This window comes from Aptenodytes patagonicus, chromosome 4, assembly GCF_965638725.1.
Source record: "Aptenodytes patagonicus chromosome 4, bAptPat1.pri.cur, whole genome shotgun sequence".
NCBI classification, from domain to species: domain Eukaryota; kingdom Metazoa; phylum Chordata; class Aves; order Sphenisciformes; family Spheniscidae; genus Aptenodytes; species Aptenodytes patagonicus.
The window spans coordinates 72,699,451-72,712,416 of record NC_134952.1 but is presented as its reverse complement, the minus strand read 5'-3'; the positions used below and the strand labels follow the sequence as shown (position 1 = coordinate 72,712,416).

The following is a 12,966-nucleotide window of genomic DNA, read 5'->3' as shown; positions in this document are numbered from 1 at the left end:
AGAACCCAACCACTTGGACTTTAATTTAGGTTACCAATTTCAATTCCATCCTGACCTTTTCTCTGTTTTAACTCAAGCTGCTAACACGGTTAAAATCACAGTTCTCTTGTTCACTCCAGCTTGTTGGAAATATTTTGTGGGTTCAGTGACCCTCACCAAATCCTATCACACACAGGCCCCAAGTGTGGCTCACAAGCAAGTTGCAGCCCTTGAAAGATTCGCATGTCTCACATGTGGCTTGCTTAATTGCGTCCATCCTCAGCAGAACCAACAGATTGTCAAGGTTAGGGCATTTACAGCACATCTCGTGGGGTATGGAATGGAGAGGGGAGAGAGGAGAAGCTGGAGCCGGAACTCAGCTGAACCTGCCACAGCATCTGCTGCTCCAGCATGGACTTTTCCTTCAAGATCCTTTTGCTGGTGACTCTAAAAGTTCCACTCACTGACATGCAGGACAGTGCAGCAGCAAAAGCAATATGTCCTGAAGGAAGTCTGGTAGCTTTTTATAAAAGCTTATTATTCCTTATTGATTTACTAGCATCCCCATTAGGAATTAGGAGGCATTGCAAGAAAATCTGACTGCAATACTACTATGTCTAAGCTGAGATCGCAGCCGGCCAAAGAGTATTTTCAATACTTCCCTCCCCAACTTTGCAGTTGGTTTTGAATCCAAGCTGCCCCAAACTATCACCAAAAATCAGCTGAGATCAGGTGCAAAATGAAGTAATATTACTCCTTCCTACCAGCACGTTGTATTTATGAAGCAGATCATGTCACAGCTAATGACGGCATTGCCTCCCTCATAATATTTTGTCAAGCAATTCTCAGCCTGGTGTTGTAGCCATGGTCTTCAAGTGACACACTTTGGGAAACACCTGTGTACCAAACTATAGGACAATTAAAGTCTCCCAAACTAGGAGTTTTAGTGAAAAAAGATTATAAATAAGAGCAAAGCAACTCAGAACATTTGGATCCCACTCATAAGAGAATTTCCAGCCTGAAGCAAGAGAAGCAGCAGCATCCTTTAATTAACTTTTGTTTTTTCATGAAGTGCAAAAAATTAGTGCTTATACTGAGATTTCAGAAATCTGAACCCATCAAAAAACATGCATCCAAGACTGAAATACTTAGTTTCAGGAAGGAATTATCAGACATTTATAAAAAACTATAATGAATGAGTTGACGATGTGAAGCATGCAAGCTGTAAGTAGTTAATAAGGTTAGCGAGAAAGCAAAAGTAAAGGAAAGCTCATTTTATCAAGAACAGTTTCATGCTGGTGAGCCAGCTCCCCTATGAGCTAGTAATTGTGTTTGAGAGGGAGAAATAGACACACAAATCCTGCTGAATTACATTCTCAATTAAATGCTTTTTCATACAATTTACAAATAGCAAAACCCATGCTTGGTTTTGTTTAAGTATACTTGATCTAGTAAATTAATTTGTTTTTGTTATTTGGCAGATTCTCCCCATTAGAGGATTTTATAGTTCTGAAGACGTGATTGTGAATCTATCATTTTATCCCTCACACAGGGCACAATTAAACTGTGGAAAGTGATGTTGGATTCAGCAGTGTTTGGACACCTCATCTTCTGAGACGCTTAGCAGATAACTGAGGGAATTTAGGTAGCCTGTTATGCTGTTAGGTACAGTAAAATTTAGAAAGAATAAAATTTCTATTGAAGTGACACATAAAAATAGCTGGGGGGAGAGTAATTAGAACATCCTCATTCAAGACACAAACAATATATCGAAGAAAAAATGCAAATGCCCACTTAACTGACCTGGCTTTCCCTTTAAGGTAATCTGATGAATTCACATGAGCAAATGAGCTTTGCAAAATATTTGAAAGATTAGCATTTGTCCCTTTTGATTATCTTCAGATAAAATATCACATTGTAATCCTATAACTTCTGCACTGAATATTTGACACTGTAGCCTGACGCGAAGAAAATGAATTGGAGTCAAATGTATCTTTTACAAGTAAGTGGAACAGAATAACGCAAGAAAGATTTCGAAGTGCAGGTACCGAAGCTATTCTGCTTATATCGAGGCAGGATACCTGCATCCAGTGTCAGACTTAAAAGGAAGGAACCGTATTTATGCCCAGCTACTTTGTGAGAAAGGCTTGTCCAAAGTTTATTTAAAATTAAGACTGTATCCCCAAGGGGAACACCCCCAGGTGCTAGTTACTCACATAGAGACCTACACAGGCTTCCTTGTTCCACTGATACCATACGAGCCTTTACAGGACTGGGACCTACAGAAGCCACACCCAGGGTTTAATAAATCTGCTAAAGCCTTCGGTTCAAGGAGTAGGCGCTTAGATTTTTAAATCCAAATAAACTTTTTTTGGTTCCCCGTAGCCCATGGCTTACCCTCGACCTTGGAAGAACATAAATACTCCAAAAATGAAGCCAGGAGGTGATACCTCCCACTCCATAAAGTGGATAGGGAAAAGAAGGGGAGGAGAGAAAGGAGGGAAACAGGAGGAGAAGAGATGAAGTAACCCACCCTCCATTTTCACAGCAAGTTTGTGCCTGAGCCAGTTCTCCTGAGTCCCAGTTCAGTGCTTCAGCTACATCGTCTGTCTTTCCTGAATAAAAAGCAGTGATGAGGTGTGTTTGAAATAATAGACAGCATAACTGCAGGGAGATAAACTTCTGACTTTATTCATTTTCTGGTGCCTAAGATAATCAATATCAATATTAATATTCCTCTTCAGAGTAGAGCTTGTCATTAGATTATAAAATAACAAAAATGAACAAAGCAGCAGAGAGGCAGAAATGGCAAAGGCTTGCATCCTCTAACATTAAAAATATTTTTCATTGTTATGATTACTAGGAATAGCTAGTCAGGGTCTAGACTGGTAGTGAGCAACAGTGCAATTCAAGTTTCTGACTGATTTTGGAAGGGGGGTGCATCCTAATGTGAAGTGCCAAAAATCAGATGGCTACAAACAACTAGGGAGCTGGAAGAGTTTTAGTGTCCTAGCCACTGTTCCCCTCCCATCCATCTGCATCTCTATAATGCTTAGACACCCTGAAAAAAACCTCTAATACCACATTTCTCTCACTCAGTCCTCATAGATGCCAAGTGTGACTTTAAACATTAATTAACACAAATGGGTGGTACATATTAGATTAAACAGACATGACACTCACATTATTTAAACCCAATATAAAACCAGATTATATCAAACATTTTGATATCCTGATTTTACAAAATGTCTGATGACATCAAGCCTTGGTGACTTGCTATATACATCTACTGCTTCTCAGTTCCTTAGAAAAGAAGGAATAAATGAAGTGAGAAGAACACTGGAAAAATCTAATAGACAAACTGACTAATCTCAGACCCCAAGGTCATAGCAAAGCAATTCATTTCTTGGCTTTTCAACAGCACAAGACATGATTTATCAATCTGAGACCAGGTTTATAAACACTATACATCTCAATAATATGTTCTTCGCACTGTGTAACTTTTTGAACAATGATAGATTGCCTGGGCTGGACCAAAGTTATTTTACAAACAGAAACAGAATATTTGCAAATGAAATGGCCCAATAAGGGAAGGAAAAAAAAAGAAAAGGAAAAAAGAAGAAAGGATTATGCCAAATAGCTGCTATATTAAGTGCAACTGCAAAGGAATCTTTTTCCTGTAAAATATTTTCAGAATCCACATCCTTTAAAAATCTCCTATCTACCATTTTATACAACTGAAATTGAAGACCACTAAAGGAAAAATATCTCCTAACTTCAACAACACTAACGAAAACTTACACTGCCAAAGAAATAATATGATTTTGAGTTAAAGGAGGGCTGTGAATCAATACCTCTAGTTGCCCACTTGATCACAGACTTCCTTGAAGTCATTAAGGAATTCAAGTCTTGGTTTCCCTTCCCTTAAAGTGAAATAATATTTTCCTTCTCTTCCATCTAGAGCCTAATCTTTATAACGCGAAGTGTTTGGGCTCATCATCTGCTCATACTGAGGATGTAGAACATAATTTTTTTAAAGCAGCGTTCTCTTTGGCCAGCATCTGACACAGTCTGGCCCTGACTTTGACGAGGCTCTGAAGACACTGCTGTAATGCTCCTGTGTTATTTTCTCATCTGGAGTCCATCGAAATTCCTGACAAACTAGAGCGCTGATCCTGGACTCTGCTCTGCCTGGGAAGGGAGGAAGGAAGTGCCGTTCAGGCATGAGCTGCTTTTAGGGTCTTGATTGAAAAAGCTTGGTCTGTTTCTTCAGAGTACAGAGTGGATGCTCAAGAATACAGATGAGCTCAAAGACTATGTATAAGAAATGAGTTTGAAAGTTCAACATGCTTGATTTCCAGTCCTCTAAATTTACTGCTCCAGGCAACACGCTCCTGTCAATTTTCAGGTGACAAATTCTCTCTCAGAGACCCAGCTGTTCCTTCATTCACTTATTATTTAGACAATACAATATGACCTCAGTCTGAGTAGGGCCGATCCTTATAATGTAAGAAAATCAAAAAGATCAAAGCTGCACGTGACATGGCTGCATGAGGCTATTTTAGTGAAGCTCTGCTTCAAGGATTATTCAGATATTTCATTTCAAACAGCAATTGCTATTGATCCAGCACACATATGCAAAGCATAATTTTCAGAAGTAAAAGAAATTTATTATTACACTTCAACATTGTTCCACATATTCTTGATAATAAAATTATTTCAGACTCTTTTAAAAAAAATTGTACATTAAAGCAGCTGAACACTGCAACCACAGCTCCTTGTAAAACAAACATCAACTTCATGTTGCTTCGGGTCCTACTAATGCTGTATGAGGGAAGCACTTTAACAAAGAGGAATAAAGAAATGAGTCCAGGCTTAAAAATGAGACATCAAAAGGGGGTTTAGCAGGAGACAGAAACAGCTACTTCTACATCTTATGATAACTGGGATTATAATAATGTCCTTTTTCTTATACAAAAGAAGGGACTGTGACATTTCCAAAGTGAGAATTCAGCACTACTTTCAAAAATCTGTTCAAAAAGTAGTGGCATTCACTTTCAGATTTTTTTCTTCCTTTTTGCATTTTCCTTTCTATAAAGGGCCCTTCCTCTCCACTTGGCTCATTTCCACTGTCTCTGTGTCAGCTCTCTCTACCTAGGATTTCATATCGCCTAGGTATCTCAGTGCCTCAGGCCCATAGTATTTATCCTATTTATAGACCTAAATCTGCAATTTATTGCACCTGGGCAGACTGCTGCACCTACACAGACTCCCACAGCCTTCAGGAGCCTTTCTGCCTGTACAAACAGCCGCTCCGAGGGAGCACAAAGGCGGCTTTCAGCCGGGCAAGGTCATGAGCATCCCCCCTTCCCCTGCCTCTCTCCTCCATTTCCAATGGCACTTGCTGTACTCCAGCAAGCTTTCCTGGTGCTGCACACACCGCAGCAAACAAAGCAATCCCTATCTGGAAAACTTTAATGTCTAATGGTAGATGTTTCCACCTTCCTGTGCATTTCAGGACATATTCTAGGGCCCTGACCCATCTCTCTCTCTCTCTCCCTCCACAATACCACAAGAGTGGAGAGGGAGTCCAGGACTCACCAGACAAAAAGGGGCTTAAAGCCAGATCTCCACAAACGTGGGCCCTTGGCAGCTCCGCTGCAACTCCTCTCTCTGATAGAGCATTTCTGCATTCCCCCTGCTGTAGCTGCGCTATCCTCCCCCACAACTCTTTCGGTACACTTCACTGCGGGTTTGCAGCAGGCTGGTTAACATGGGGACGGTGCTGATCATTCATCTCGGCACCAGCTGTCAGTTACTTTAAAAGCTGCCGCACACCTGGAAATATGCAACTGTGACTGATTCTCAGACAAACATTTACTTTGGCACGCGCAGTGAAGAAAGCATCACTGTGTTCACCTCTGTCGCTGTAAGTAATTTGCATCCCTAACCATTGACAAACATTACAAATTGCACACCTGGAGCTGTTACAGGCTTTAAGTGGTTCAAGCCTATACTTCCCTCTTCCCTTTTAAAAACAGCTAGAAAATACCTCTGCAGCACTACATGCAACCTTTAACATAAGGCATACAACAAGAAGGAAAGGAAAGACAGCATTTTAGGTTAAAAAAAAAAAAAAAGGCAGTTGAGTTCTAATAAATGCCTACAACAGCAGCATGATCACTGGCTCACCTAATGCCTGCACTGAGTTTGGTGGGAGCTGAGACAGTTGGCCCTGGGTTTAGTTCACACTATTCCCTTGCCCTGTATCTTTGGAAACGGTGGTGGAGCAGGCCCCCGTTCAGCAGGACATCTTTCCAACAGAGCAATTCACAGGTGGCAACTAGATAAAAAATATTACAACTGTTTCATTTAATTGCTTGTTTCGGGTTAACAGAGTCCAGAATCCCCATTTACAGGTGGTACAGAGGTCTCCGTCAGCACAGCCGGTAGCAATCCACTTGCCCTGTCATCACCTGCCACTTATTTAGCAGTGTTTAAAATCCCAATCTCTTCTACTGTGTATTTGTACCTGTGCGTGGAGACTGTGATCCCAGGCACCCTGCTGTAAACACTGGGCATCTTCCCTTCTCATCCTTTCAAAGCGCAACCCCAAGAAGAAGAGTGATGAAGGGAAGCTCTAACAGCTTTGCGACAACATTGCACATGTAACACTGAGCTGCTTTTTCCAGAGCTGTCCTGGAATACACCAAACCAGCCAGGCTACATGGCTTGCGCCCCCAGTCCTGCATCCCCACTAGCAGCACAATTAATGTCAGCAGCTCTCCAAGGGTAACCTGGAGAACAGAGAAGCTCTCCCGAGGTGGGGGCAGAAAAGAGTGTCACCCTGCCTCACATCCCAACTGCAATGAAGAAAACCCCCGAATCTAGCCCACACCACTTTTCTTAGCTGTGATACAACATGCTTCAATGGGTGTTAAAAAAAAAAAGGAACTATGCCTTTCTGTCCTACGCAGCAGAAAGCAACATGTTCAAAAATATGCACTCCTCTGACTGAGACCACAAGAAGAAAAAGTCAAGATAAACCAAAATAGCTGTAATGAAAATTACCGATAATTTCAGTTAATCACCATACCGCTAAGAGGACTGCAGAGACACGTAAGTGTACAAAAAGTCCCAAAGGGTGGTAGGCATGTGCATGTTTAAAAACATCACACAATATTGATGGCAACCACATGATAATTTACAAATTATATTGCTTCTAGCAAATGCTTTTGATCACATCACCAAGACTCTGGCTCCTAACCCATCTCCCCAGAATTTCCTGAAGCAGTCGAAGTCTTGAACCAGAATCACTTCACTCCTTTATTTAGTTTCACATTTCTTTTCAAGCCAGTCTGCCATACAATGGTTTTTCAAAAGAAAATGTAGGGGTTTTAAAATGTCTGCCTCCCCTGACTTTATAAAGCACACAGTTCCTTGGTATTTAAACCCAGATTTGCTACTAGATCATCTAGCCCGAGTTCCTGCGTGTCCCAGGCCTGGGAAGCATTAGCCAGATACTCTCCACTGAGCCAAATGCCTTGTGTTTTACTAAGGCACGGCTTCTATAAAGGTGTTCTGTCTGAACTGAAGAATACCAATGAAAAATCCAATTTTACGTAGGTATCTGTGCTAATGATTAGTCAACCACCTTGTTAAATATTAACACTGTATTTTCTACCTGCATTTGTCTGGTTTCAGCTTCCAGTCATATATTCCTCGGTATACATATCCTGATCACATTAAAGAGCCCGTTAACACCCAAGATCCCTCAAAGGCATTGAAACAATGGAAATTTGCCAGCCTTTCTGCCATCCTCATGTTTTATCATCAATTTCTTTATAATTGTTTTCAGGTCTCTGATGAAAATTCCGAATGGCACCAGGCTTGGTTCAGGCTTTGAAGAAACCAACTACAAACCTTCCGCATGCTCCCTGATGGCTGTTTGGGTTTTTTTCCTTTATTTACATGTCTAAGATATGTACCTTTATATTCTCTGAGTGTACGGTGCTGGGGGTCTTTTTAAACAGTAAGTTATTTGGTACCCAGCCAGGTATCTTATTGTAAAAACCTAAGAAAATTTTATCTACCCATTAATTCTTAATCAAGTAAATTGTTAATTTCCTCAAAGAACAGAATCGGATTTGACAAGGCATATTTTCTTTAATTTTTAGAAAAGGTTAATATTGTTTTATTACTGGTTGCATGTACTAAAACATATCTACCAAAATAGATCTGCCAAATCAAACTCTCCGTAACAGGACAGATTTTCTTTCCATATTTTACAGACAGGCGCTGTGAGAGTATTCATCTCTGTTTTGAAACAGACTCCCACCAATATCCCCTGTTAAGCTTAATTGGATCGGATGCTGTGCTATGTGTATTCAAGATCCTGCAACTCTGAGACATCTAAAACAAGTAGAACTAAGTATTTGATTAATATTTAAACATAGCAAAACTGCCAAATATTGCAGCAGATAAGTTTCTTGGGCAAGATTTCCCTGTCAGGATACCAGTAACTTCTACTCAAAGGAGCCACTGATAGTTACTTGTATCCTGAGGGGGAGAATCAGAGCCCTGGAGATCTACTTAGTTTTCTGCTTTCTGTGCACATAAAAGCAGAATACATAACAAGGTCACGACAGGCCCAAAATAGCAAATCTTCAAGCAGTTGCAATTCAAATAGATACCAGATCTGCTGGAAAGCAAGCAACTTGACCAGCATGAAGAATTTCTGAAGATCACTACTTTTATAGCATTTTAAATGTTATGACCATTTTTCAAAAGTCAAGAAAAACATTAGGTACATACTTTTCAGGGTTTTCCACTTCTTCAGTAACAAAATTGAGGTAAAACCTAAAAAAGAGTTATAAAATATATTATAAGGGCTTGGTAGGTTTTGATTCTGTATTTCTTTCCCAAACAACCAAGAAGATGCTTTTAGTTAAGCACTGCTGTTAATTATAGTAGAATTTGCAGACCCATGTTTGGATTAAGGAAATCGTGAGATTTAACCTTCCCTCATCCCCACACTCAGGAAGGGAATTATCAGAAAAGACAGCAAAGCAGAAAAAAGGCAAAAGCTATGTAATGTCGGTGTGGAATTAAATTATTGTCCCCGGCATACTAGGCAAATTATGGCTCACCCTAATCCTATGCACAAACGTACATGCCCCCTCAAGCCTCATATTCCATTTGTGGCTGTAGCCTTTTACAGTTTCAGGTTGTATTGGCAAAAATTCTCATCAGGGTACTCAGCAAGGACTTCTTAACAATAAAAATGAATGAAGCCTCAAAAAACCCCTCCTAAAACTAGGATTTTGACACTAGTGTGTCATATACAATCACAAACCCAGGCTGCTAATCTTGTGTGCTCTTGCACAACCTCCAGTACAGGTTGCACTCTGGTCATATTCCAGCAGCCTGCAAGAGACAGCTACGTATGGGAATTCATAGGAACTACTCACCGGGCACAGCCCTGCATACAAAGCAACCGTAAGCCTCAAGGTCACTGAACTGTGTGTTCTGCATTTATTAGCACTAGGTCTGTGCATCACTGGATCACACAGATGTGCCTGGCTCAGGTATGGGCACAAAGTCACATCCTGGCTAATTAAACAGAGCAGTCAGTACCGTGCTTATCCTGGCTTTCTACTTTTAGGACACATGCAGGAAGACAAATGATATCTGACCCAACAGTGCTACAGTGAATAAACAAATGGTACTTGACCTGGCAGTCTGGGAACTTTTCTGCATCACAAGTCTTGGACCAGATCTGGGTTAGCAGAACGAGCTAGCACTGGCTCACGGTTTTAAAAAAATATGACTGAGCATGAAATTCTGTAAAAATAGATTTGCCATCTTATACAACAACCCCAGTACTTGTTTCTAAACTTGCTAGTGCACAGAACACAAAAGAGGAGGTTGGGATAGTTCAAAGAAGAGATGGCTTCTGACGGGTAGGATGTTCAGCTACTTCTTTCTGGTCTTAGTCCTGCTTCTAGACAGAAGTAATTTGACAGTCCTGCATCAGTCCTTTTATTGATGCACAGACATGCTTCCTTGCATTCTTTCCTCTACTTGTCCTTTTTCACCCAGCATTTTATATACCCAATAGTCTACACTTGCTCTTTGCAGGATGAACCCACACATATAACAGATACTACCTTTGTTTTGTTCTTTAAAGCTGTATCATTAAATCTTAATAGTCTTATAGGCTATGAATAAAATTCTGCCTGCGTCCTGGGACACAACACAAACACTTGCAACACTCCTTCACATTCAGCTTATTGGATTGATTTAGCCCCATGAAACTGATAGTGCAGGGGTATTGACACTCCACTTAATGGTCTGCTCTTCTGTGCTCTGAGGCAATCAATCTGAGCTGGTGACAAAGATAAATAGGCAGCTGGGAAGAACCACTAGCCAAATTAGGTCTTTTCCTGTTAATTTCTTTTATAAGTGGCAAATAAGGACCTTGAAATAAAAGTCAGAAGGTGTAAAGGAAAAACAGAGATGATTTTTATTGTAGGGGTTTGGTAGAAAATGGAAAGGAATGGAAAAGAAGCAACAGAATAACAGTATTTTTGATGTAGCATTTTACAGTAAACAAACTCTGCCTCGGTGATGAATAATATTAAAGAGCTTTTAAAATTGCCTTCATACAAAAATGTACAGTTAGGTTAATATTTTTAAAGTGGGAAACCATCACATGTATGGATATGAGAGACTGAGGTGGTTATATGAGAGAGAGGGAAGAAGGTAGAGAATGTTCGCATAATGAGTTCAATTTCTTTGAGGCTTCAGAATGCCAGGCTCTTTTCTTATATATCTATCACAGATAAAGGCTTTGGACTCTCTTGGGTTCCCACCACCACCACCACCACCACCATTTAATATAAAAGTTCTGTTCAGTACTTCAGTGTGCATGTTTATAATGCTCCTGCAACCGGGGAGTTACAGACAGGCAGAGAACTCAAATGCTCGGCCCGCTGTCCCTCCAAATTAAATAAATAAAACCCTTATCTCTCAGCCCTCGCCTTTTGTGCAAGTTAAAGAACTTGGCTGCCTGTGAGGCTATGGAAAGGAAAGGGAAGACCTGCAGACAAAGCTATCTCAAAATAAGCTCACTCTGTGCATTGTAGTCTTTTTTTTCCCCCCACACACTGCTGCTGCAAAAGCACGTTGGCACTGTGCAACGTGGAGCCCTCACCAAGCATGAAGAAATCGTCAGGCAGATTCCAAGAGTGGCAGCGCCTTTCAAATCAGCTGCTGTGTACTTTGGTGGGGGAGAGGGAAAGAACTTGAAAGAAAGTTCTGAGCAGGATACTTGAAGGCAGATTCTCATACCTTTGCTCACAGTCAATAGCACTTGACTTCTGTGGAAGCCAGTTGCACTTCTTGTTAAATGAGGTCCAATTCTCTCCAAGCAAGAGGTGCAAGAATATAGTTTTTTAACTTGTTTTGTGGTCTATACGAATGTTATCGTGGTTCCCTTCTTATTCTTCAAATACTGCTTTTACAAAGCAAAGGCTGAGGTCCACCCAAGTGGGATGGAGATCCACAACTTTGTAACAGTTCATAGGTTTTTCATGTAATTACTGACTTGTTCAACAAAAATTAAAGCTTCATTATCCTTTTATCAAAATACCTAATGAAAATTTAACAACATTCCTTTCTTGTTGCCTTTATTTCTAGTCTTAAGAACAGAAATAAAAGTCTGATTTTTTTAGTGTTCAGTGCGTGTTTACCTATTGTACACTGTAGAAGAAAGATCTTTCTTTTGTAGAGCTGCTTGCAGAATAACTACTGAGCATATGGAACAGTGGTGAGATCTATCCTTTACTACATGATGTAGTTTGGCAAAGATGTAGAACGTGCTACTCACGTCTTCATATAAATAAATGTCTTTGTTAGAGCATATTAGTGTCTGTTTTCAGGACAAATACTTATATGTTTCAATAACTTACCAGCCTGAATAGGCATACATTCCTGAATAGAAAGCAAGTGGTAATCCCATAACACTGGCATCGTTGCCCGCAAAGGCATTTTGAAAGTGCTGTGTTTCTCCTGCAACATCAACAAAAACAATATTGAAAAATAAGCTCTTTGGTCACCTACTACTTTAAAACAAATAAATATATCACACCATGGAACATTTAATCACCCAACAGTTCACTGACTTCAAGTTCTGCCCTTGACCTTAATTTCTGACCCAACCCTTGCAGCCGTAGTCTGCCAGCAATTGTAAAATGTTTTGTGGCGTCCCTAGTCATGCAATAGCAGAATTTGACCTATTAGTTTTTTTCAAAGCATTCTGAGCTTGATGACACTCACTGCACTGTCATCTCCAGCAGTGACTTACATCAATATGAAAGAGCAGAGTGAGCTTTAGTTTTTGCTGTGGAAAATTTCACTTGTTTAACATTTTAATCAGAAGGAACATTGCTAGCATTTCACTCACAAGCAACATTTTTAAGGTAAACAAACCCAATATCTTAAACATTTCTACCACTGAAAAATTTAGTAACTCCCTACCACATTATAGTCAGTACTGTACTAAAATTACACTAAGTAAAATTACATATCTATAAATGCAAACATGTAAGAGTAGTGTTATGCTCTTACTCATTTACAAGGTGCTCTATGGTATGTAACACCTCCCTACAACATCTCAAATGTCCTGAGAAGCAATGATCCTCCACAGAAAAGGAGCAGGAGGAAGCACAATTCATTCAGACTTAAATTAGCAATGGGTCAAATCCTCTACCCTTTACTCAGTTTTTACTGAGCCCTCAGTCAAAATTCCCATTGAAGCGGAGGCTTTTTGGGTAAGGGAAGAGCTGCGGCCAGAGGAAGGTCCCAGTGGGGAATCAGGGACACTAGCTGAGCTACTTAAGGGCAGCAAAACCCATCCAAACCTGTGTCTGGCCTGCTCCAAAGGTCTAGGAAAAATGGGGCGGAAGGGAACAGAGAGAAATTTTG

At 40.3% G+C, this 12,966-nt stretch overlaps 1 protein-coding gene across 5 annotated transcripts in view; it reads right to left on the bottom strand.

The window, feature by feature from the left end:
- SLC7A11 (solute carrier family 7 member 11) overlaps positions 1–12,966 on the bottom strand; it is an 82,520-nt gene that overhangs the window by 28,917 nt on the left and 40,637 nt on the right. For all 5 annotated transcript variants that reach the window (XM_076337220.1, XM_076337216.1, XM_076337215.1 and 2 more), the window contains 2 exons: positions 11,952–12,051; positions 8,794–8,838 (listed from right to left, as the gene is read on the bottom strand). In XM_076337220.1, the coding sequence (XP_076193335.1) occupies positions 8,794–8,838; positions 11,952–12,051 (145 nt within the window). The remainder of the gene's footprint in view (positions 1–8,793; positions 8,839–11,951; positions 12,052–12,966) is intronic.